The sequence below is a fragment of the Mobula birostris genome, chromosome 4, assembly GCF_030028105.1.
Source record: "Mobula birostris isolate sMobBir1 chromosome 4, sMobBir1.hap1, whole genome shotgun sequence".
NCBI lineage: Eukaryota > Metazoa > Chordata > Chondrichthyes > Myliobatiformes > Myliobatidae > Mobula > Mobula birostris.
The window spans coordinates 50,373,008-50,395,116 of NC_092373.1; the positions used below are offsets into that span (position 1 = coordinate 50,373,008).

Genomic DNA, 22,109 nt, shown 5'->3' on the forward strand with positions numbered 1-22,109 from the left:
TCATAGCTCCATCTTTCACAACTTACTTTCCACTGCTAGATTCGTTTCAAGTTTGAAGATTTATTATACTTGCTGAAGGATTTGCGATTTAATTACGATGGCTGGAACTGAATTAAGAAGTGGCAAAACTCTTTCTGAACCTCAACAGAGAAATCAGAGGAAGTTTCTACTTCAGAAAGAATGGTATCTTTAATAGGAGCTATTACTGTGAAGATCGGTGTAGTGGATACCAAAATTGATAAATTGATGAAAGCTAATGAATTGCTTGAAAAAACCATCCTCGCTGTTCAGGAATCTTTGAAGAATCTGGAAGATCGATATCAGACGCTTAAGCAGAGTACTCATAGAATTGAAAGGGAATTTGAGTTAATGAATCAAACTATTAAAGAGCAGGATTTGAAGATGTCTTTTATGGAAAAGAAAATTAATGAGACTACTTCAGAATTATCAAGAATTAAGAAGAAAACGATTGATTTGGAAAGCAGAAATTGTAGGATGAATCTACGTATACTGGGTTTGCCTGAAAATACGGAAACTGGTGAGCCATTAAAGTTTTCTTCGAACATGTTATATTCACTCTTTAGTGACATTCTCAAAGCCTGTCCGATATTGGACAGAGCCCACCGAATTCGACGTCCTAAGCCTTCAAACGAAACTAAACTACGTCCTGTAATTCTGTGTTTGCATTATTTTACAACCAAAGAAGCTATTCTTCGGAATGCAAGGAAAAGGGATAAGCTAATTTATAATGAAGTTAAGATTCGTATAGTTGAAGATTTTACCCCAGAGGATTATGCTGTAAGAATTAAATATTGGGAAGTGATGGTGGAACTTTTTAAAATTAACTGTCGCCCGTTGTTGTGTTATCAGGCTGGTCTGATGATTACTGCACCCAATGTTCGTCTAAAACGGATGGACTCTCCAGAAGATGGTTGGAAATTTATAAAAGAGTTTAAGTCCACTTCGTAAGCAATTTGAAAAAGTTGATCCTTAGCTTGGAGTGGTTTGTAACGCTGTTGATGAAAGTCCACTCCACGTTTTATGAATGCCTAGACACAGACTTGGCTAACTCACTTAGGTCTGTTGTTGCTTGCTTTAACAGTTAATGTAGCTTTGAATTTCATACATATGTATTTACTTACTTTTTCTTTGATTTGTAAGTCTTTAATATTAGTTGTATATTAGTTGATTGGATTTATCCTTTTTTTCAATACATGGCTGCGTATATTAAATGGATTTAAGATGGCCGTTGTTAATTCGGTCTTAACTACTGTTAGACATAATATGAAAATATTTGGAATCTGTTTACTTCTTTATATATTCTTTGTTATGTCTTTTTGGTGGTGGTAACCTTTTACTTTGTAAACAGGAGCTGCCAGCTAGAGACAGGGGTTAAAGGTTATTAGAATAGCATGCCCTTTGCCTATTGGATGGTTTCTGGGGGATGAGTGGGTCTATTAGGTTAGTTTTTTTTTGACCGGGCAGTCCTGAGGGGTTTTTCTTTGTCAATCATTTTCCTTCTCTGTCTGATCAAGCCATGCTTCGCTCTTTCTTCCAATTTAGAATGCGCCTGCGCATTAGATTACTTTATAAAATTTTAAAATTAAACTTTAAATATGGATCTTATTAAAATTAATGTAATATCTTGGAATTTAAATGGTATGAACCAACCTATTAAGCGCAGAAAGATTTTTAAGAAATTAAAAACACTTCATGCTGATATTATTTTTGCGCAGGTGACTCATATCCGTAAGCATGTTGAAAATCGCTTTTTTAAATTTTGGAAGGGACCCTTATTTCATTCTTTATCAGTAAATAAAATAAGAGGGGTATCTATTTTTATTAATTCTAAAATCCCCTTTGTTCACTTTAATACTGTTACTGATTTAATTGGAAGATAGTTAATTGTCACTGGTTTATTATGTGGTCAAAAGGTGGCTTTGGTGTGTGTATATGCACCTAATATAGATAGCCCTGAATTTTTCAAGAAGCTATTTTCTGTATTGCCGAATTTAAATGAATTTAAGTTGATTATGGGTGGTGACTTTAACTGCTGTCTCAATCCGTCGCTCCCAGATAAAGCTGCGACTTGCATTAATTCTTTTTTATTAGAATACGGTCTGGTCGACATTTGGAGATTTAAATATCCTGAAGAAAAAGATTTTTCTTTTTTTTCATATTTATGCTATAAATATTCAAGAATTGGTTATTTTTTGCTGGATATGTGATTGGTGCCCTCTGTTGTTGAGTGTGCCTATAATGTGATACCGTTGTCAGATCGTGCACCTATGAAACTAACTTTGGAACTCTCTGATAATGTTCAGATACCTCAGTGGAGATTTAATGTTTCATTGTTACAAGATTCAACTTCTGTAAATATTATTAAAGAGCAAATTTCTCTATTTTTTGAATTAAATACAACTGAGTGAATGTCAAATTTGGTTATTTGGGATGCGATGAAATCTTTTCTTAGAGGACAGATAATTTCATATTCGGTAGGTTCAAGAAGGAAAGCTAAGGCGGAACTTTTAGTGATCACTAATAGGATTAAAGAAATAGATAGACTTTATTCAGTAATGCCTAGTGAAGATCTCTTTTAAGAAAGGGTGGAACTCCAAGCACAACAAGTTATTAGCTGGTCAGTTAAAAGCAAATATGGCTAGAAGACAGATTCTGAAAATATGAAGACCTGATAGAACTGCAACGGTAGATCCTTATGAAATTAATAAAATATTTATGTATTTCTACTCTAATCTTTACGAGTCTGAATTTTCAGATAATATTACCCTTATGAATAGTTTTTTTGCAAAAAATTGAATACACCTAAAATTTCTGTTCAAGGTATGAATACATTAGATGCACCCATTAAACAAGAGGAAATAGCAAGGGGCTATATCCTCTGTCCAATCAGCTAAGGCTCCGGGACTGGATGGATATACAGTGGAGTTTTATAAGACTTTTACTGATATACTTATACCTCATTTATGTTAAATTTTCACTGATTATATATCCTCTGGGACTCTCCCGAAAACTTTCTATGAAGCTTCAATCTCTTTAATTCTTAAAAAAGATAAAGATTTATCTGAATGTGCCTCTTATAGACCAATTTCTCTATTGAATGTGGCCAAGTGGTCAAAGCGTTCGTCTAGTTACATCAAGGTTGCTAGTTCGACCCTCAGCTGTGGCAGCGTCTTTGTGCCCTTGAGCAAGGCACTTAATCACACATTGCTCTAGCAACACACATCAAAGTTGCTGGTGAACGCAGCAGGACAGGCAGCATCTGTAGGAAGAGGTGCAGTCGACGTTTCAGGCCGAGGCCCTTCGTCAGGACTAACTGAAGGAAGAGTGAGTAAGGGATTTGAAAGTTGGAGGGGGAGGGGGAGATCCAAAATGATAGGAGAAGACAGGAGGGGGAGGGATGGAGCCAAGAGCTGGACAGGTGATTGGCAAAAGGGGATACGAGAGGATCATGGGACAGGAGGTCCGGGAAGAAAGACAAGGGGGGGGGACCCAGAGGATGGGCAAGAGGTATATTCAGAGGGACAGAGGGAGAAAAAGGAGAGTGAGAGAAAGAATGTGTGCATAAAAATAAGTAACAGATGGGGTACGAGGGGGAGGTGGGGCGTAGCGGAAGTTAGAGAAGTCGATGCTCATGCCATCAGGTTGGAGGCTACCCAGACGGAATATAAGGTGTTGTTCCTCCAACCTGAGTATGGCTTCATCTTTACAGTAGAGGAGGCCGTGGATAGACATGTCAGAATGGGAATGGGATGTGGAATTAAAATGTGTGGCCGCTGGGAGATCCTGTATGCACATTGCTCTAGTCTGTGCGAGGATTGGCGCCCCACACAGACTTCCAATCTCCGCCTTGTAAGGCATGAAAATGCCCGACACAGGCCTCTCACGGTCTGAGTCGGTGTTCCCTCCCTCCCCTCTCTATTGAATGTGGATTTTAAAATTCTCTCTAATATCTTGGGTAATAGACTTGAGAATATTTTACCTTCTATTACAGTGGTATGCGAAAGTTTGGACACCCCTGGTCAAAATTTCTGTTACTGTGAATAGCTAAGCAGGTAAAAGATGAACTGATTTCCAAAAGATATAACGTTAAAGATGACACATTTCTTTAATATTTTAAGCAATAAAACTTCTTTATTTCCATCTTTTGCAGTTTCACAGTAACAAATAAGGAAAAGGGCCCGAAGCAAAAATTTGGGCATCCTGCATGGCCGTACTTAAGTAACACCCCCCTTTGGCAAGTATCACAGCTTGTAAACACTTTTTGTAGCCAACTAAGAGTCTTTCCATTCTTGTTTGGGGGATTTTAAAAATGTTAAGGATCTCTATACATATAATTTTTTCCTGTAATTGGCTGCACCAAACAAATGCTTTCTAAATGGTCACCAATGACATTATCATTAATAGATCCAATTAATACTATTAAAATGATAGTTTTACCGAAATTCTTATATATATTTCAGGCAGTTCCTTCCTGTGTTCCTAAAAAGTTCTTTGACAGAATAGATTCTATAATCTTATTTTATATTTGGAACAATAAAAATCCTAGATTGAGTAAACCCTTAGAGCAGAAATTTTAAAAAAAGATGGTGGTATGGCTTTGCCTAACTTTAGAATGTACTGTTGGGCAATTAATATTCGATATATTACTTTTTGGATTCACTATTCAGATATACATGAATGTCCTTCACGGTTGGATTCGGAGGAAAACTCGGTGAAAGGATTCTCTTTGGCCTCTTTACTGGGAGCTCCTCTTCCCTTTTTGTTTTCTAGTAACAAGCTAGTAGACAAGATTTTAATCGCATTAGTAAACATACATTAAGAATTTGGTTTCAGTTTCGTAGATTTTTTGAATTAAATAATTTTATTCTTTCTAGTAATATTCATCTCAATTATTTTTTAAACCATCAATTTTGGAAAAGGCCTTTTTAATTTGGAAAACCAAGGGAATAATAACTTTTTCAGATCTGTTTTTAGGGGACTGTTTAATGTCCTTTTTCTCAGTTAGTGGATAAATGTGATTTATCTAATGTACACTTTTTTAGATATTTACAAATTAGGAATTTTTTATGTGGTTTGTTGCCAAGTTACCCTTCTACTTATTCACCTAATATGAAAGACGCTCTCTTTCAGTTTAAACCATTTCAAAAAGGGTTGATAGCTATAATCTATAAACGGTTATTGAACTCATGAATGATATCTAATGATAAAATTAAACGCGCTTGGGAGTTGGAGTTTTGGAGTCATTTTCAGATAATCAGTGGAGTAAAGTTTTTCATTTGGTTAACAACTCATCTATTTGTGCCCGTCATTCCTTGATACAGTTCAAGGTAGTGCATCGGGCCCATATGTCAAAGGATAAACTAGCACGTATTTTCTCCAATTTGTGACAGATGTAATACTGAGCTGGCCATTTTAACTCCTATGTATTGGTCTTGTATAAAGCTAGATAACTTTTGGAGAGATGTTTTTAAAATACTATCAAAAGTCTTGGATTTGGATCTACAACCTAATTTGCTTAGGGCAATTTTTGGGATTATCCCATCAGAAGCAGGAAATATTTCTTGTTTCCGCTCGACGTATGATAGCCTTTTCGACTTTACTGGCTAGGAGAGCCATTTTATTGATGTGGAAGGATTCTAATCCACTTACGGTCTTTTATTGACTCTCCTCCATTATATCCTGTTTAAGTTTAGAGAAAATAAGAAGTCGGACATTTGATACATCCTTTAAATTTGAGCAAATCTGGCGACCTTTTATCCAAAATTTTCATTTAATTTGATTTATCACTCTTCCAATCTTTTTTTTTCCGAAGTCTTTTTTTTTTTGGTCATATCCTCAAAATGGACTGCCCAGTCCCCCTTTTTTTTTGTTTTTTTTTATATATAGTGTAGTGGGTTTTTTTCCTCTCCATTTAAAACTCAATGTTTTTTTCTTTCCTCTTCATGAACTGATAAGAGGAGAATTGATGTTTTCATTTTTTAATTATATATTTTATACTAGCTTAACAAATGTATGATTTTGTCAATGTCTATTTTAATCTCGGTTTGTATTGTTATTGATAATATATATTTGAGATAATTCTCCTCTTGATTGTATTGATGTTTCTTTTAAATCAATAAAAAGATTAATAGAGAAAGGCAAGACCTAAGATTGGTTCTACTGGCCCTGAATGAAGCCTGAGGTGGAAGAGGACTAAGTCATGCATTCAATGTATTCAGAGGAAGACGCTGCTTATGAGGGCCACTCCTTTATCCCATTTGCAGAGTGCGGGGTCACGATCTAATATGTATGGATTTCCTCTCCATAGAGCCTGATTTCAGCAACGTGGCGAATGTTTTAGTTATTACTGATCACTGCACCAGATATGTTCAAGCCTTCCCTACAAAGGATCAGAGGGTATCCACCATGGCCAGAGTGTTACGGGAAAAGTATTTCATTCATTATGGCCTTCCCAGATGGATAATTAGCGATCGGGGAAGGGATTTTGTGAGTAGGCTCATACATGAGTTACTGAGCATGCTTGGAGTGGAGAAGTCATGGAAGAGTTTTATCACCCTCAGAGTGATCCCCAGTCCAAGAGGTTCAACTGGAAATTGCTGGACATGATCAAAACCCTGGATATCAGCTAGAAGAACAAATAGAGTCAGCATATTGGGCATCTGGTCCACTGCTATAACTGTACACAAGATGAAGCTACTGGATACTGGCCATATTATTTGACGTTTGGGCACAAAGCAAGATTGCCTGTAGACCTCTGTTTTGGGATTGGTAGGGAAGACTTGCCACAGAAGATCTATCTTAAGTATGGGTCTGACATGAGGAGGGAATTGCAAAAGGCTTATGAACTAGCAGAGGTTTCTGCTACCAAGCAGAATCAAGAAAACAAGAGGAGATATGATCAAAAGATTAGGTTCTCCCAACTCTGCCTGGAGACAGAGTTCTCATAAGGAATTTGGGCCTAGCAGAGAAGTATAAGTTGGCTGATTGCCAGGTAGAGTGGAGATTCAGATGCCACACGTGCCAGTTTTTCGAATGAAGGCAGAAGGCGAGAATGGACCTGTCAGGATTCTCTTTCGGAACCACCTTTTGCCTCTAGGACAAGAGGTACGTGTTGACCCAGAGCCTGACGTAGACCCTACACCTGGTAGGATAACACTGCAGTGACATGGGAGAGCGGAAAGACAGTCAGTGGAGAAACCTGAAGATGACCTAACCACTGAATGTTGTACAGACTCGGAGGATGAGGAAATGGGGTGTGGTATATGCTACCTTATGCAAACTCCCCAATAATTGATGAAGATTCCCGAACTTCCCCAGGCTGATGCTGATGTAGCGGGGGTGACTAGCAGTGGACAAGCAGGCTTGCAGCTGGATAATGAAGGGAAACTGGGCTCCAAAGTATTTGGGAATGAAGCTGAGCTTAGTCAAGTGACAGGGAGAACTGAGTTGCTGGAAGGCACGAGTAATGGACAGGGGGAGGCTTCTCCAAGTAGATAGGAAAGATCCCAAGTAGTGTCTGAGACTGAAGAAGTAGATGATGGGATAAGGAGGTCTCATGGAGTCAGGAAACCCCCAGATAGGCTGGCCTATATTGCATCAGGGGAACAGAGTGTTGCACCTATCCCCTAGTGAGATATGTCCCTACCATTTACAATGGATTGGAGATCCTGACATCACAACATTCCTTTGAAAACTGTCATGAAGATATGACTGTTTTGTGGGGGGAGAATGTAATGCCCTGGTAAAGATATTGTTGCTAATCTTGTAGGGTATTTCAGGTAATAATTTTCTGTAGAAACAGTGTGTTTGGGTTACTGTTAAAGATAAAGGATGCTTAGGAATGTTGCATCATCCTATCAGGAGGGTGGAACTGGGAGAAGGTTCTAGAGAACGCTGGGGGAGAGGTTTTGTGATGGAAACTGAGGTGGGTCAAGGTCTTTTTCGGTGGGAGATGGAGAGGGAAGAAGCTCGAGAGAACCGGCTGTAGGATTCAATCCGATGGCGCCCAAGGGGGGAATTCTACCGGGGATTGATGAATATGAGTTGCCACCGTGAGTACATTGGACACATCGGCTTTTGGAAGGTTGAAGCTTCAACCTGTGCATATTTGACTGTTCAATTATAATGGGTCATTTTTGTTTTTACTTTCTTTTGTTTAATAACTCTTTGGTTAAGTTAACATTCATAAATATACATTCTTTATAATTGTATGAGGTGTACGATCTGTTATTTCTAGCAGGCAGGCAATTGCAAGGGGCAGCAGATTACACAGTATTCACACAAACTGGTGTTTGGGTGGGTGAGACATCCAAACTTCACGGGTTTGGTGGGATCCAAGTCATATCTACCCTAGAAGTATGGAGTCTGAGAAAGGTGGTTTTCTCTCCACTGAGTCCGGAGGGGCTAACGAGCCGCATCTCTAAAGACAGCCAGTAAAAAGTGGTTTCACTAGATTGGGAAGTTCACACTTCAATATTCATTTATTTATAAGTTGAATCAGATGGAAAGTTTGGAGAGGTAAGTAACTTTCTGAAACAACCTACAAAATTGTTTCCTATGATTTTTGTTTTTCTTAGTTTGTACCTTTTGTCACAGATCTCTAGCGAATGAGGAAGTAAGATTAAATCAGTGATGCATGGAAAATTTAATATTTTCAATTTGTCATTACACATATATAAACAGTTCAGCAAGTCATAAAGAAATCCCATATCCAAAATAGAGAATAGTATGCCCATGTGTCAGCTGTGGAATCAAATCCTAATTTGGTCAGATTTCAAATATTAATTGATGTAAGAGTTAGCTGAATTATCCAGTTAGGACAGGATGCAATGTCAATATTGAACTTAAACACAAAATATTCTACATTTCTATTAGAATTTCCAAAGTTGCCTTCTCTGTGTGGTGGATTGATGAATGGAAGTGCATAATTGAGTTTTCCATGCCTCAACAGATTTTCTACAGGACTAGTATATGATCAGTTATGGCAGTCTGAGATTAATATTGTGGCATAGGTCTTGTAAGCATATATCCCTGAATTAAAAGCCCTTAGGCTTATTGTTTAGCAGAGGTCCAAGTTCAGTAGATCTCTTGTAACATTTCATTGCTGAATTAGATTTTACAGTAATAAATGAATTATACATCCTTTCATGAATTGTAACTGTGGGGCTCTCGGGTGTGTTGAGGAGCAGGGTGACCTTGGGCAAGTTCTGTGGATCTCTGAGTATGGCAACTCAAGTGGGTGGTGTGATACAGAGGGCATTCTTGCCTTCATCCAAAGGTGTTTGGGGAGGGGCATAGTTTAAATGAGGGCAGTTGTGGAGGAGATTTCTGAATGTTTCCTGAGATGGGTAAATCTTAGTTGAGGCATTGGTTGGTGGGTTTTGTTTATTTTGCTTGGATCTGTGGAAGCTGAGAGGGGTCTGATAAAAGTATACAGATGAGGCTTGTGGATAGAGTGAAGACATTTTCATGGCAAAGATGAGAAGTTTGGGTTGGGAGGTTTTTCCCCAGAGGATGTTTGCAGCCTGGGGTGTGTTGACTGATACAATAGATCACTACCTTGTTGCCTTAATAGTGTATAGCAATAATCTGTGGGAATGTTCTTCCACTAGGGACGTTTAGGGATTGAGTGTGATATGGCAATAATGGAAAGAATGCTGAAGAGATTCACCAGGATATTGCCTGGAATGAAGTACTGTAGTTAAAAGAAGATGATGAATAGGCTGGAATATTTTTATTCCAGGCACTAGAATCATTAGACATGGAAGGTTGTGGTGCATGTGCTAGTGATTGAGATTGGTGCTAGGATCTTTGCTGTTTGTAGTATATAAATCAAGTGCATGAGAATGTAGGAAGTCTGAGAAGTAAGTCTGCAGATGACATGAAAGTGGTGGAGTCATTACAAAGGCCATATGAGCATATTTTAACACACAAAAGTTATTGGAATGGTAGTGTTTAATCCAGACAAATGTGAGTCAATTCACTTTGGGAATGCAGATTCTGGTAGGATATGCAGACTAAATGGTAAGGGTCTTGGGGGCATTGATGTACAGGAGACCTAGCGGGTGCAAGTTCACAGCATGTTAAAAGTGGAAACACAAGTGTATAAGGTCTTGAACAAGGCATTTGGCATGCTTGCTTCCATAGCCCATAGCACTGAGTGTAAGAATTGCCACATCTAGTGGCAATCACAGAAGATCTAGCAGTGCTGCTTCAAGAATACCATTTTAATAACATAAGAGGGAAAACAACATTAAAGGATGGCATACAGCTTGGCCTTGATTGAGATATGTAAGTAAGTTTGACATAAGGGTGATACTGTAAGTCATTAAAACTCACTCCATCTTTTTAGAACCACTAAGTCTTATGGACCTTTCCCACCTTTTCCTTTTTATTTACATGATTTTTATCATTTATAAGTTGTAATAATAAGTTTCATTAGGCAAGATGATTGTAAATGGAGAGGGTATTCTGATTCATAAATGCTCTTTTGATGTCTGTTTAGTTGCAAAAGTCTTGAGTGAAGGAGAAGGTACACTATGATGGAAGTAATACTCTAGAGCAAAATCTTCAATATAGTTTTGTAGTGAAGATGGTGAATATTGTTTGTGAATGAACAAAGCATCCAGTGGACAAAAACATTCAAAACTTTTGTAGTTACTAGGAATATTTAATTTGGTTACATTGCAGGATATCTAGACTAATTTTCTTAGGAGTGAGATGCATTAGAAATGTGAATGGCGGATTCCGGTTAATGGGGCCACATCAAAACCAGCATATTTTGGCCCAATTAGCTGAAGTTCCATGGAAATAGTCAAAAAAGTATATAAAAAAATACAAATTACCGTTTAACTGAGTACCAAATTATTCCCGCTGCTGCCTGTAAGGAGTTTATATATTCCCCCTATGACTGCGTGGGTTTTCTCAGGGTGTTCCAGTTTCCTCCCACAGTCTAAAGATACACTAGTTTGTAAGTCAATTGGTCATTATAAGTTGTCCTGTGATTAGGCTAGGATTAAATCGGGGGATTGCTGGGCAGCACAACTTGAAGGGCCAGAAGGGCCTGTCCCATGCTGCACCTCAACAAATAAATAAATACAGACAAATTAGAGTGCTACTAATGTGGTGGTGGTGATTGTTACATCCAACGATGACAGGAAACTTGCATGGGACAGTTTTTAAAGTGGAAAAGCCATTGCAGTGGGGCAGTTCCACTCGATCTCAGAGGTCTGGGTCCAGTGCTTTGAGTGGTGTCACAGTTGGGGCCTTCCCTGGTTGTAGTGGTTTTGTCTGTGCCTTGTCATACACATTGTGCATTGTAGAACTGCCTTTCTAGTTGTTGGATCTCTGTAGATCTCATCCGCCCAGTCTGCTGGAGCTGACTTCACAATACTGCTATAGTACTATAAAACTGTGTATTAGTTCCTAATAGTTATTGGTGGAGGAATTCATTCAGTGTACATTGCCATGTTCTTTTGGTTGACTGTAAATGAACAAAATTAGCGCAGACACCTAGTGCAGATAATAGTTTGCTTTAATACAACGCTTTCGGCAATTGCATCCTCCAAATCCTAATTTTCATTGTAACATTCAAGATGATTATCAACACCTTCAAATTCTTCATGGTTTCTAACGTGATGAAGTAGTGAAATTTATTTCATCTTCACTCCTGGCTGTTTCTGGCATCACCAAGCTGAATGGTTGAAACTCCAGTGCGCAAGATAGTTCTGAATTGTCTTATCAACTATCAGTGACAAAAACTACTACTTTTTGAACATGAACTCACTCAACTTGCACTATTTTAAAAACTGTTCTCTCCAAGCACAGTGTGCTGTCTAATGGCCACACAACTACACATGACTGATGCTAGTTGGTCATCCTATCCCAATTAAGAGGCAAAGGGAATAATGGCTATTTTCTCAATTGGTTTTTGTTTTTCTTAGAGTTGTCCCAAATAAGCAGCTCTCCCAATTAACCAATGGGCCAATTAACTAGAAGCCACTGTATCTGAATGATGTGTACTTTTGTTAGTCTTCAACATTGGTTTCTTTATATTCCCAGTGTAACTGCTAAATGACAATTGTATGTCATGTTGTGGTTTATGTAATATGCTTTACATATACATTTTAAAATACTTGCATTTGCACAGCTGAATCCAGTTTTGCTCAAAAAACTAGGCAACTTCCAGAAACACATGATTTATTTCAATCAGAATTCTGAATGCAGAAGCATTCTTATTTTAGGTGCAATTTGCTCAATGGATAATTTGGCTCGGAAAGCTTCAACTGTAAGAATATAATTTTGAACTCTTGTATTGGCGTCTGTCAGTCCTAAAATAACATCAACTTGTGCTATACTTTAAGAAGTGGGGTTTTTGCAATGCTATATAGCAGGAGAGACTGAAGAGAATTGAATCCATTTGAACAATCATTGATGCTGGAGGCATTTAGATATAGTTCAGTTTTATTTTACAGCAGTGATCCATTAGGGTAGTCTGGAGCTGCAGGACCACAAGTAATTATTGCAGCTACAGGAGTAGCACTCAGGGTGAGTGTGGGCAGTAAGCGTATTTTACCCTGTGCTTCCGGTTTATAACCTGAATGTTTAATCAGTTTCCCAATACTTGTACTGAGGTTATTCTTGCATTATTTGTATGTATTTGAGATCTCCAGCATTTGAAGAATTTTGCTTTTGAATAAAAACAATTAGCTTAATTGGATTTAATTTTAGAAAGTGAAGAGTGTTACTAAACTAATGCAGTCAGAAAGTGACTGTAGAATAATTGGTGGTTATGCAATATGTATGTGAAGGTATGGTAATTTAGAGATTGCAGAGGAAATTATCGAAGTATTAAACCAATGAAAACCGCAGAAACTTGAGTGGTGCAGATAGGAAGTGCATGCAAACATATAATACAGGTATTTAATTTTATTCTTTTGTTCAGCCCAAGACACAAAGATAGAGTCTGCCTTTGAATCTCCAATGTGTCAACAGTCATATCAGCATACAACTTTGTCCCAGACACTGCAGCCTTTTACTATCCAGCCTCTGCTTTCAAAGCGATCCCAGAACCTTCAGTCAATCTCGCCTGCAATGATGCCACCATCCTCACAATTGTTACCTACAAAGATGTTTAAACCATCTCAGTCAGAGAATGATCTTTTATCACAAGAAAAAGCACCATCTTTTGATGCAGACCAAGATCCTGTTTTAGCAGATCTCTGTAGACCACTACATTGTAAACTGTGCAATGTGTCTCTCAATTCAACTCAGCAAGCACAGGCACATTACCAGGTAAGTAGGCCAACAATGAACTGAATGTGCATCTGTGAATATATTTATACTCTATTGAACTATTGAAATAACCAGGGGTGATTTTGTTTTCTTGCTTTCAGGTGAAATAAGGCGAGGGTATAATTATTGAGCAATCATCATTTTAAAAACGAACACTGCTTTTGTTTTCATAATACTTTGTACATTAGGCTAGATTCAGATGTAAAATTGATGACGCTAACAGCTGCAACCATTGTTAAAGAATAAATAGAATACCAGACCTTAGTGATTGTACATGTGCAATTATATGCATAAAACCAGAAAATTTCTGCCAAATTGCTCTTCCCAGTATTGGGAACACACCCTATGTACTGAGAAGGTAATTACTACAAAAAGTGACTTGAATTATTGTTTGAAAGTTAATGAGCATAGTTCAATTTTTGTCAACTTTATTTACTTTGTCCCTTAATTTCCGCATTTTTCTCCTGCTGCTATCTGACATGTGTGCTTGCCCATGAGCACACACATACAAACTCTTGTTCAAATGGTATTATATTGAGCAATTGGGAGGAATAGAGCATATTGAAGGACAGAGAAAATAAAAGGAAGAAGATGAGAGGAATGGGAGAAAGGAATAGGGGAAGTAATCAGAGGGGAACAGCAAGGTGTAAAGAAGACAAGGGAATGACAGAGAGGGGGTTAGTGAGGGGAAGGAGATAGGATTTTTTTAAAAAAGGGGAGCAACTAGAAATACATGAATTTCTGTTTTTAGATAACCAATGGACCCAGAGAAGTAAATATAAAATGCAAGTATTGAAGGCATCTGTTTGAATCCACACAAAGAAGATCAAATAGCTTTCATGTAAGGATCACTCATTATGCTGCACAGCAACTTGACAAACTGAAATACCACTTACATTAAACCATATTCACAAACTGAAATACCACTTACATTAAACCACATTCACATTTTTCAGTAAGCAAAGCACACTGCTTTTAAAAAACCTAAGTAGAAAATTTTGGAAACAGAAGTAAGCTAGCAATTGTGGAGCTGTAAGTCTAACGCATAGTGTTAACTACTATTTAGAATCAGCAGTTAAGACCAAAGATGATTGATCTTGCCTTGACTTCATAACTTTTTGACTAGGGAGAATGTCAGTTTGTGAATAAACAGAGAAAATGACGAAGTAATCATGGGTCATAAAGCTAAATGAAAAGGGGGCAAAGTTGAGAAAGGCAGTACTATGTATTTCTTAAGCAAAATACCAAAAATATTGAAAATACTTACTGCATAATGATCATATCATGCAAATGTATATGTTCGCTCTCTCCCCAAATAATTTAATAAATAATGTTTATTTTAGGGTAAAAATCACTCAAAGAAACTTCGTAATTATTATGCTGGACGTCAGTGTGTATCTACTTCCAAAGTGACTCATCCTGTAGATCAACCAGCCGCACAGCTTCATCCTCCAGCATCCCAGGTATTATAAGTGTATGTTGGTATTGGAGAAATGTCTAAAGCTTACAGCAGTTATGTTTCCTGGAAAGCATCATAATTTGGCACTGTAGTTGAATTTCAGCTAGATAAATAATGCTTGTGTTTCTACACTTACTTTTCTAGCATTTACTGTATACATAACATATGCAAGTTCCAAACCATTGCAGAGCCAATGTAACAGTGGATTTTTAAATTATCTAATGTATGTTGAGGATTTTGAATAGTGTAATGAGCAATAAATTTTTTAAAAATTGTATTTATCTTGTCCTATTGTTTCATATCAATGACAGGTCTGCTAAGTTTGGAACTTAAGACATAGGAACACATTAAACTATTTGGCCCATTGAGTCATCATGTCTGATTTATTATCCCTCTGAACCCTTTTTTCTCCCCTTTAAGGCATTTACTAATCAAGAACCTATCACCAAAATCCAATCAGAATCAATCAGACATATGTTGTGAAATTTGTTGTTTTGTGGCAGCAGTACAGCGTAAGACATAAAATAATTAATATATATTATAATAAGATACAAAATAAATAGTGCAAAAGAGGAATAGTGAGGTGGTGGCCGTGGACTCTTTAGATATCGGATAGCAGATACACTTTATATTATCTTTTGAGGTTTCAGTCAGAGAAGGTAGAAAAAAGTTGTAGGTAGAGTTCCCTTCCCCTTCTCTACTGTTCTAACTGAGAAAATATAGAGATGCCAGGAAGGAGAGTGGAATGCCTTCTTGTGGAATGTTGGAGGGCAGGGACACCTAGTGTCCCTGACAATGACACCTGTGAAAAGTGCATCTAGCTGCAACTTCTGACAGTCTGCATTTAGGAGATGGAGCTGGAACTGGATGAACTCTTGATCATTTGGGGGCGCTGAGGGTGTGATAGATAAGACATATAGAGAGGTAGCTACACCCCAGGTGCAGGACACAGGAAATTGGGTGACAGGAAGGAGAAAGGGGTTAAACAGCCAGTGCAGAGTATCCCTGTGTCCATCCCACTCAACAACAGATATGTCACTTTGGATACTGTTGGGAAGGGATGACCTAGCAGAGGAAAGTCACAGCAGTCAGGTCTCTGACACTGTCTGACTCTGTGATTCAGAAGGGAAGGGGGAGAAGAGGAGAGCTGTGGTAATAGGGGATTCATTAGTTAGGGGTACAAAAAGGAGGTCTATGGAGAAGAATGAGATTCCCAGAGGTACGCTGCCTCCCGGGTGTCAGGGCCTGGGATATCTCTGATCGAGACGTCAGCATTCTTAAGTGGGAGGGTGAACATCCAGAGGTCATGGTCCTTGTAGTTACCAGTGAGATAGGTAGGAAGAGTGACAAGGTTCTGCAAAGAGAATTCAAGGATTTGGGTACTAAGTTAAAGGGCAGGACCTCCAGGATTGTGATCTCAAGATTGCTACCCATGCCACGTGCTAGTGAGGCCAGAGATAGAAAGATTATACAGTTCAACGTATGGCTAAGGAATTGGTGTAGGAGTGTAAGATTTTTGGATCATTGGGCTTTCTTCCAGGGAAGATGGGACCTGCACCGAAGAGATGGTTTGCACTTGAACTGGAAGGAGACTGAAATCCTAGCGAGAAGATTTGCTAGTGCTGCATGGTGGGGTTTAAACTAGAATTGCAAGGGGATGGGAACCAGGGTGTCAGAACAGTTAGTGCAGAGGTTGTGGAGACAACTGTTGATAAGACCTCAGACAAAGTTAGGAATCAAAAGGTTGAGCATGGTGCAACTAATGTCCTGAGCTACATATATTTCAATGCAAGAAATATCGTAGGAAAGGCAGATGAGGTCAGGGCATGAATCAATGGAATTGTGATATTTTAGCCATTAGTGAGACTTGGTTGCAGGAGGGGGAGAGCCGGCAGCTCAATGTTCTGGCATTCCATTGTTCTAGACGTGACAGAGCAGGAGGAAGGGTGACGTTATTAGTCAGGGAATATGTCATGGCATACCTAGTCAGGATAGACTGGAGAACTTATCTAGTGAAGTGTTATGGGTGGAACTGAGAAATAAACATGTTAATGGTGCTATAATACAGGCCACTGAGCAGTCCACGGGAATTAGAGAAACAATTTTGTAGAGAGATCGCAAGAAACATAAGATTGGGTTAGTTGGTGATTTTAACTTTCCTTATATTGACTGGACTCCTACACTGTAAAATAACTAGATGGGATAGAGTTTGTCAAATGTGTTCAGGGAAGTTTCTTTAATCATTGCACAGAAGTCCCAACGAGAGTGTGCGATTCTTAATCTGCTGTTAGGGAGTGAGTAAGGGAAAAAGTTTGTGTGGAGGAACACTTTGCATCCAGTGATCATAATCATAATCAGAATCAGGTTTATTATCACCGGCATGTGTCGTGAAATTTGTTAACTTAGCAACAGTTCAATGCAATACATAATATAGAAGGAAAAAACATAATAATAAAAAATAAATCAATCAATTACAGTATACGTATATTGAATAGATTAAAAATCGTGCAAAAGAACAAATAATATATATGAAAAAAGTGAGGTAATGTCCAAGGGTTCAATGTCCATTTAGGAATTGGATGGCAGGGGGGAAGAAGCTGTTCCTGAATTGCTGAGTGTGTGCCTTCAGGCTTCTGTACCTCCTACCTGATGGTAACAGTGAGAAGAGGGCATGCCCTAGGTGCTGGAGGTCCTTAATAATGGACGCTGCCTTTCTGAGACACTGTTCCTTGAAGATGTCCTGGGTACTTTGTAGGCTAGTACCCATGACGGAGCCGACTAAATTTACAACCCTCTGCAGCTTCTTTCAGTCCTGTGCAGTGGACAGTGATGCTGCCTGTCAGAATGCTCTCCACGGTACATCTATAGAAGTTCTTGAGTGTATTTGTTGACATACCAAATCTCTTCAAACTCCGCATGAAGTATAGCCACTGTACTGCCTTCTTTATAACTGCATTGATATATTGGTACCAGGTTAGGTCCTCAGAGATCTTGACACCCAGGAACTTGAAACTGCTCAGTCTCTCCACTTCTGATCCCGCTACGAGAATTGGTACGTGTGCCTTTGTCTTACCCTTCCAGAGGTCTGCAATCTTTCGTTATACTGATATTGAGTGCTAGGTTGTTGCTGTGACACCATTCCACTAGTTGGCATATCTCGCTCCTGTACACCCTCTCGTCACCACCTGAGATTCTACCAACAATGGTTGTATCATCAACAAATTTATAGATGGTATTTGAGTACGCAAACACGAGGAAATCTGCAGATGCTGGAATTTCAAGTAACACACATAAAAGTTGCTGGTGAACGCAGCAGGCCAGGCAGCATCTCTAGGAAGAGGTACAGTTGACATTTCAGGCCGAGACCCTTCGTCAGGACTAACTGAAAGAAGAGCTAGTAAGAGATTTGAAAGGGGGAGGGGGAGGGGGAGATCCAAAATGATAGGAGAAGACAGGAGGGGGAGGGATGGAGCCAAGAGCTGGACAGTTGATTGGCAAAAGGGATATGAGAGGATCATGGGACAGGAGGCCCAGGGAGAAAGAAAAGGGGGAGGGGGGAAACCCAGAGGATGGGCAAGGGGTATAGTGAGAGGGACAGAGGGAGAAAAAGAAGAGAAAGAAAAAGAAAGTGTGTATATAAATAAATAAATAACGGATGGGGTGCGAGGGGGAGGTGGGGCATTAGCGGAAGTTTGAGAAGTCAATGTTCATGCCATCAGGTTGGAGGCTACCCAGACGGAATATAAGGTGTTGTTCCTCCAACCTGAGTGTGGCTTCATCTTTACAGTAGAGGAGGCAGTGGATAGACATATCAGAATGGAATGGGATGTGGAATTAAAATGTGTGGCCACTGGGAGATCCTGCTTTCTCTGGCGGACAGAGCGTAGGTGTTCAGCGAAACGATCTCTTACTAGCTCTCATTTCAGTTAGTCCTGACGAAGGGTCTCGGCCCAAAACGTCGACTGTACCTCTTCCTAGAGATGCTGCCTGGCCTGCTGCGTTCACCAGCAACTTTTATTTGTGTTGGATAGTATTTGAGTTATGTCTAGCTACACAGAAATGAATATATAGAGAGTAGAGCAAGGGGCAAAGCACACACCCCTTAGGTGCGTCAGCGAGGAGATGTTATCACCAATCCACACTGGGTCTGGTCTTCCAGTTAGGAAGTCGAGAATCCAATTACAGAGGGAGATGCAGAGGCCAGGTTCTGCAACTTCTCAGTCAGGATTGTGGGAGTGATGGTATTAAATGCTGAGCTATAGTTGATAAACAGCATCCTGACATTGGTGTTTGTATTGTCTAAGCGGTTAAAGCCGTGTGATGAGCCATGGAGATTGTATCTGCTGTTGACCTTTTGTGGTGATAGGCAAATTGCAATGGGTCCAGGCCCTTGCTGAGGCAGGAGTTCAGTCTAGTCATGACCAACCTCTCAAAGCATTTCATCACTGTAGATGTGAGCACTACCAGGCAATAATCATTAAGGTAGCTCACATTATTCTTCTTAGGCACTGGTATAATTGTTGCGTTTTTGAAACAAGTGGGAACTTCTGCCCATAGCAGTGAGAGGTTGAACATAGCCTTGAATACTCCTGCCAGCTGGTTGGCACAGGTTTTCAGAGCCTTACTGGGTACTCCATTGGGACCTTCCGCCATGCGAAGGTTCACTCTCTTTAAAGACAGCATAACATCGGCCTCCGAGACAGAGGTCATAAGGTCATCAGGTGCAGCAGGGATCTTCACAGCTGTAGGTATGTTCTCCCTTTCAGTGCAGGAATAGAAGGCGTTGAGTGCATCTGGTAGTGAAGCATCACTGCCATTCATGATACTGGGTTTCACTTTGTAGGAAGTAATGTCTTGCAAACTATGCCAGAGTTGTTGTACATCTGATGTCACCTCCAACCTCGTTTGAAATTGTCTCTTCGCCCTTGAAACAGCCTTCTACAAATCATACCTGGTTTTCTGGTAGAGTCCTGGGTAGCCAGAATTGAATGCCACAGATCTAGCCTTCAGCAGATGACGTACCTACTGGTTCATCCACGGCTTTTGGTTTGGGGATGTACATACTCATCCACACAGGTTTTAATGAAGTCAGTAACAACTGCAGCATACTCATCCAGGTTTGAAGATGAATCCACGAATACAGTCCAGTCCACCGATCCAAAGCGGTCCTGTAGCTGCTCCTGTGCTTCCCTTGTCCATACCTTCTTGGTCCTCACTACTGGTGCTGCAGTCTTCAGTCTCTGCCTATACCCGGAGTAGAAGTACAGCCAGGTGATCAGACTTCCTGAAGTGAGGGCATGGGATAGTACGGTAGGCATTCTTGATGTCATTAGTTTCAAAGTAAATATGCAAAAGATAATTCTGGTCTGCAGGGCTGAGATCTAAATTGGAGCAAGGCTAATTTTGATGGTATCTGAAATGATCTGACAAGTGTGGATTGGGACAGGCTGCTTTCTGACAAATGTGTACTTGGTATGGGAGGCCTTCAAAAGTGAAATCTTGAGAATATAAAATTTGTCAGAATAAAAGGTAAAGATAACAAGTGTAGGGAACCTTGGGTTTCAAGAGATATTGAGGCCTTGGCTAAGAAAAAAAGAAGCTGCACATCAGGTATAGGAAGATAGGAGCAAAGGGGGTGCTTATGGAGCATAAGGAATGCAAGAGAATGCTTACGAAAGAAAGAGGGCTAAAAGAAGGCATGAGGTAGCCTTGTCAGACAAGATGAAGGGAATCCTAAGGGCTTCTATAGATATGTTAAGACCAAAAGGATTGTAAGGGACAAAATTGATTCTCTAGTAGATCAGAATGGTAATCCATTTGTGGAGCTAAAAGAGATGGGGGAGATCTTAAATACATTTTTTGCATTTGTATTTACTCAGAAGATGGGCACAGAGTCTATAGAAATGAAACAAAGCAGCATCACTTTCAGGGACCCTGTACAGATTACAGAGGAGAAGGTGTTTGCTGTCCTGAGGCAAGTCAGGGTGGATAAATCCCCAGGGCCTGACAAGGTGTTCCCTTGGAACGAGAGGAGGCAAAAGCAGAAATTATCTAGCAGAGATATTTAAATTATCCTTAGCAACAGAAGAGGTACCAGAGGATTGGAAAATAGCCAATTTTCCACTGTTTAAGAAAGGCTGTAAACATAAACCAGAAAATTATAGGCTGGTGAGTCTGACATCAGTAGTGGGAATGTTATTGGGAGGTATTCTAAGGAACCGGATATATAAGTATTTGGACTGATTAAGGATAGTCAGCATGGCTTTGTGCGTGGTAGGCCATGTCTAACCAATCTTAGAGTTTTTTTGTGAAAGTTGTAGCTATTTTTATGATGTTGTAGCTATTAGTGAAACATGGTTGCAGGAGGGGTGTAATTGGCAACTAAATATTCCTGGATTTTGAAGCTTCAGGTGTGATAGAATCGAAGGGGCAAGGACGGAGGTGTTGCATTGCTTGTCATAGAAAATATAAAAGCGGTGCTTTAGCAGGATAGATTAGAGGACTCGTCTAGGGAGGCTATTTGGGTGGAATTGAAGAATGGGAAAGGTGTAGCTTATAGGGATGTATTATAAACCAACTAATGGGGAGCAAGAACTGGAGGAGCAAAGTTGTAAGGAGATAGCAGATATTTGTAGTAAGCACAAGGTTGTGATTGTGGGAGATTTTAAATTTCCACACATTGACTGGGAAGTTCATTCTGTAAAAGGGCTGGATGGTTTGGAGTTTGTAAAATGTGTGCAAGATAGTTTTCTGCAGCAATACATAGAGGTACCAACTGGAGAAGGGGCAGTGTTGGATCTCCTGTTAGGGAATGAGGTAGGGCAGGTGACGGAGGTATGTGTTGGGGAGCACTTCGGGTCCAGTGATCACAATACCATTAGTTTCAATATAATTACGGAGAAGGATAGGACTGGACCCAGGGTTGAGATTTTTGATTGGAGAAAGACTAACTTTGAGGAAGATGTGAAAGGATTTAGAAGGAGTGGATTGGGACAATTTGTTTTATGGGAAGGATGTAATAGAGAAATGGAGGTCATTTAAAGGTGAAATTTTGAGGGTACAGGATCTTTATGTTCCTGTTAGGTTGAAAGGAAAGGTTAAAAGTTTGAGAGAGCCATAGTTTTCAAGGGATAAATACAGGCAGCATGGAGTAAATGAGGTGCCCGAGGAGTATAAAGAATCTTAAGAAAGAAATTAGAACAGCTAAAAGACGATATGAGGCTGCTTTGGCAAGTTAGGTGAAAATAAATCCAAAGAGTTTCTACAGTTATATTAATAGCAAAAGGATAGTGAGGGATAGAATTGGTCCCTTAGAGAATCAGAGTGGACGGCTATG

General features: G+C 39.5%; 1 protein-coding gene across 6 annotated transcripts in view; it reads left to right on the forward strand.

Annotated features, from left to right (window-relative positions):
• Positions 1-22,109, forward strand: part of zmat3 (zinc finger, matrin-type 3) — a 94,367-nt gene that overhangs the window by 30,702 nt on the left and 41,556 nt on the right. For 3 of the 6 annotated variants that reach the window (XM_072254561.1, XM_072254559.1, XM_072254560.1), the window contains 4 exons: positions 4,013-4,073; positions 4,172-4,255; positions 12,965-13,314; positions 14,658-14,777. In XM_072254561.1, the coding sequence (XP_072110662.1) occupies positions 13,003-13,314; positions 14,658-14,777 (432 nt within the window). In that variant the 5' untranslated portion in view covers positions 4,013-4,073; positions 4,172-4,255; positions 12,965-13,002. The remainder of the gene's footprint in view (positions 1-4,012; positions 4,074-4,171; positions 4,256-12,964; positions 13,315-14,657; positions 14,778-22,109) is intronic. The other 3 variants (XM_072254558.1, XM_072254563.1, XM_072254562.1) reach the window with 2 other exon arrangements.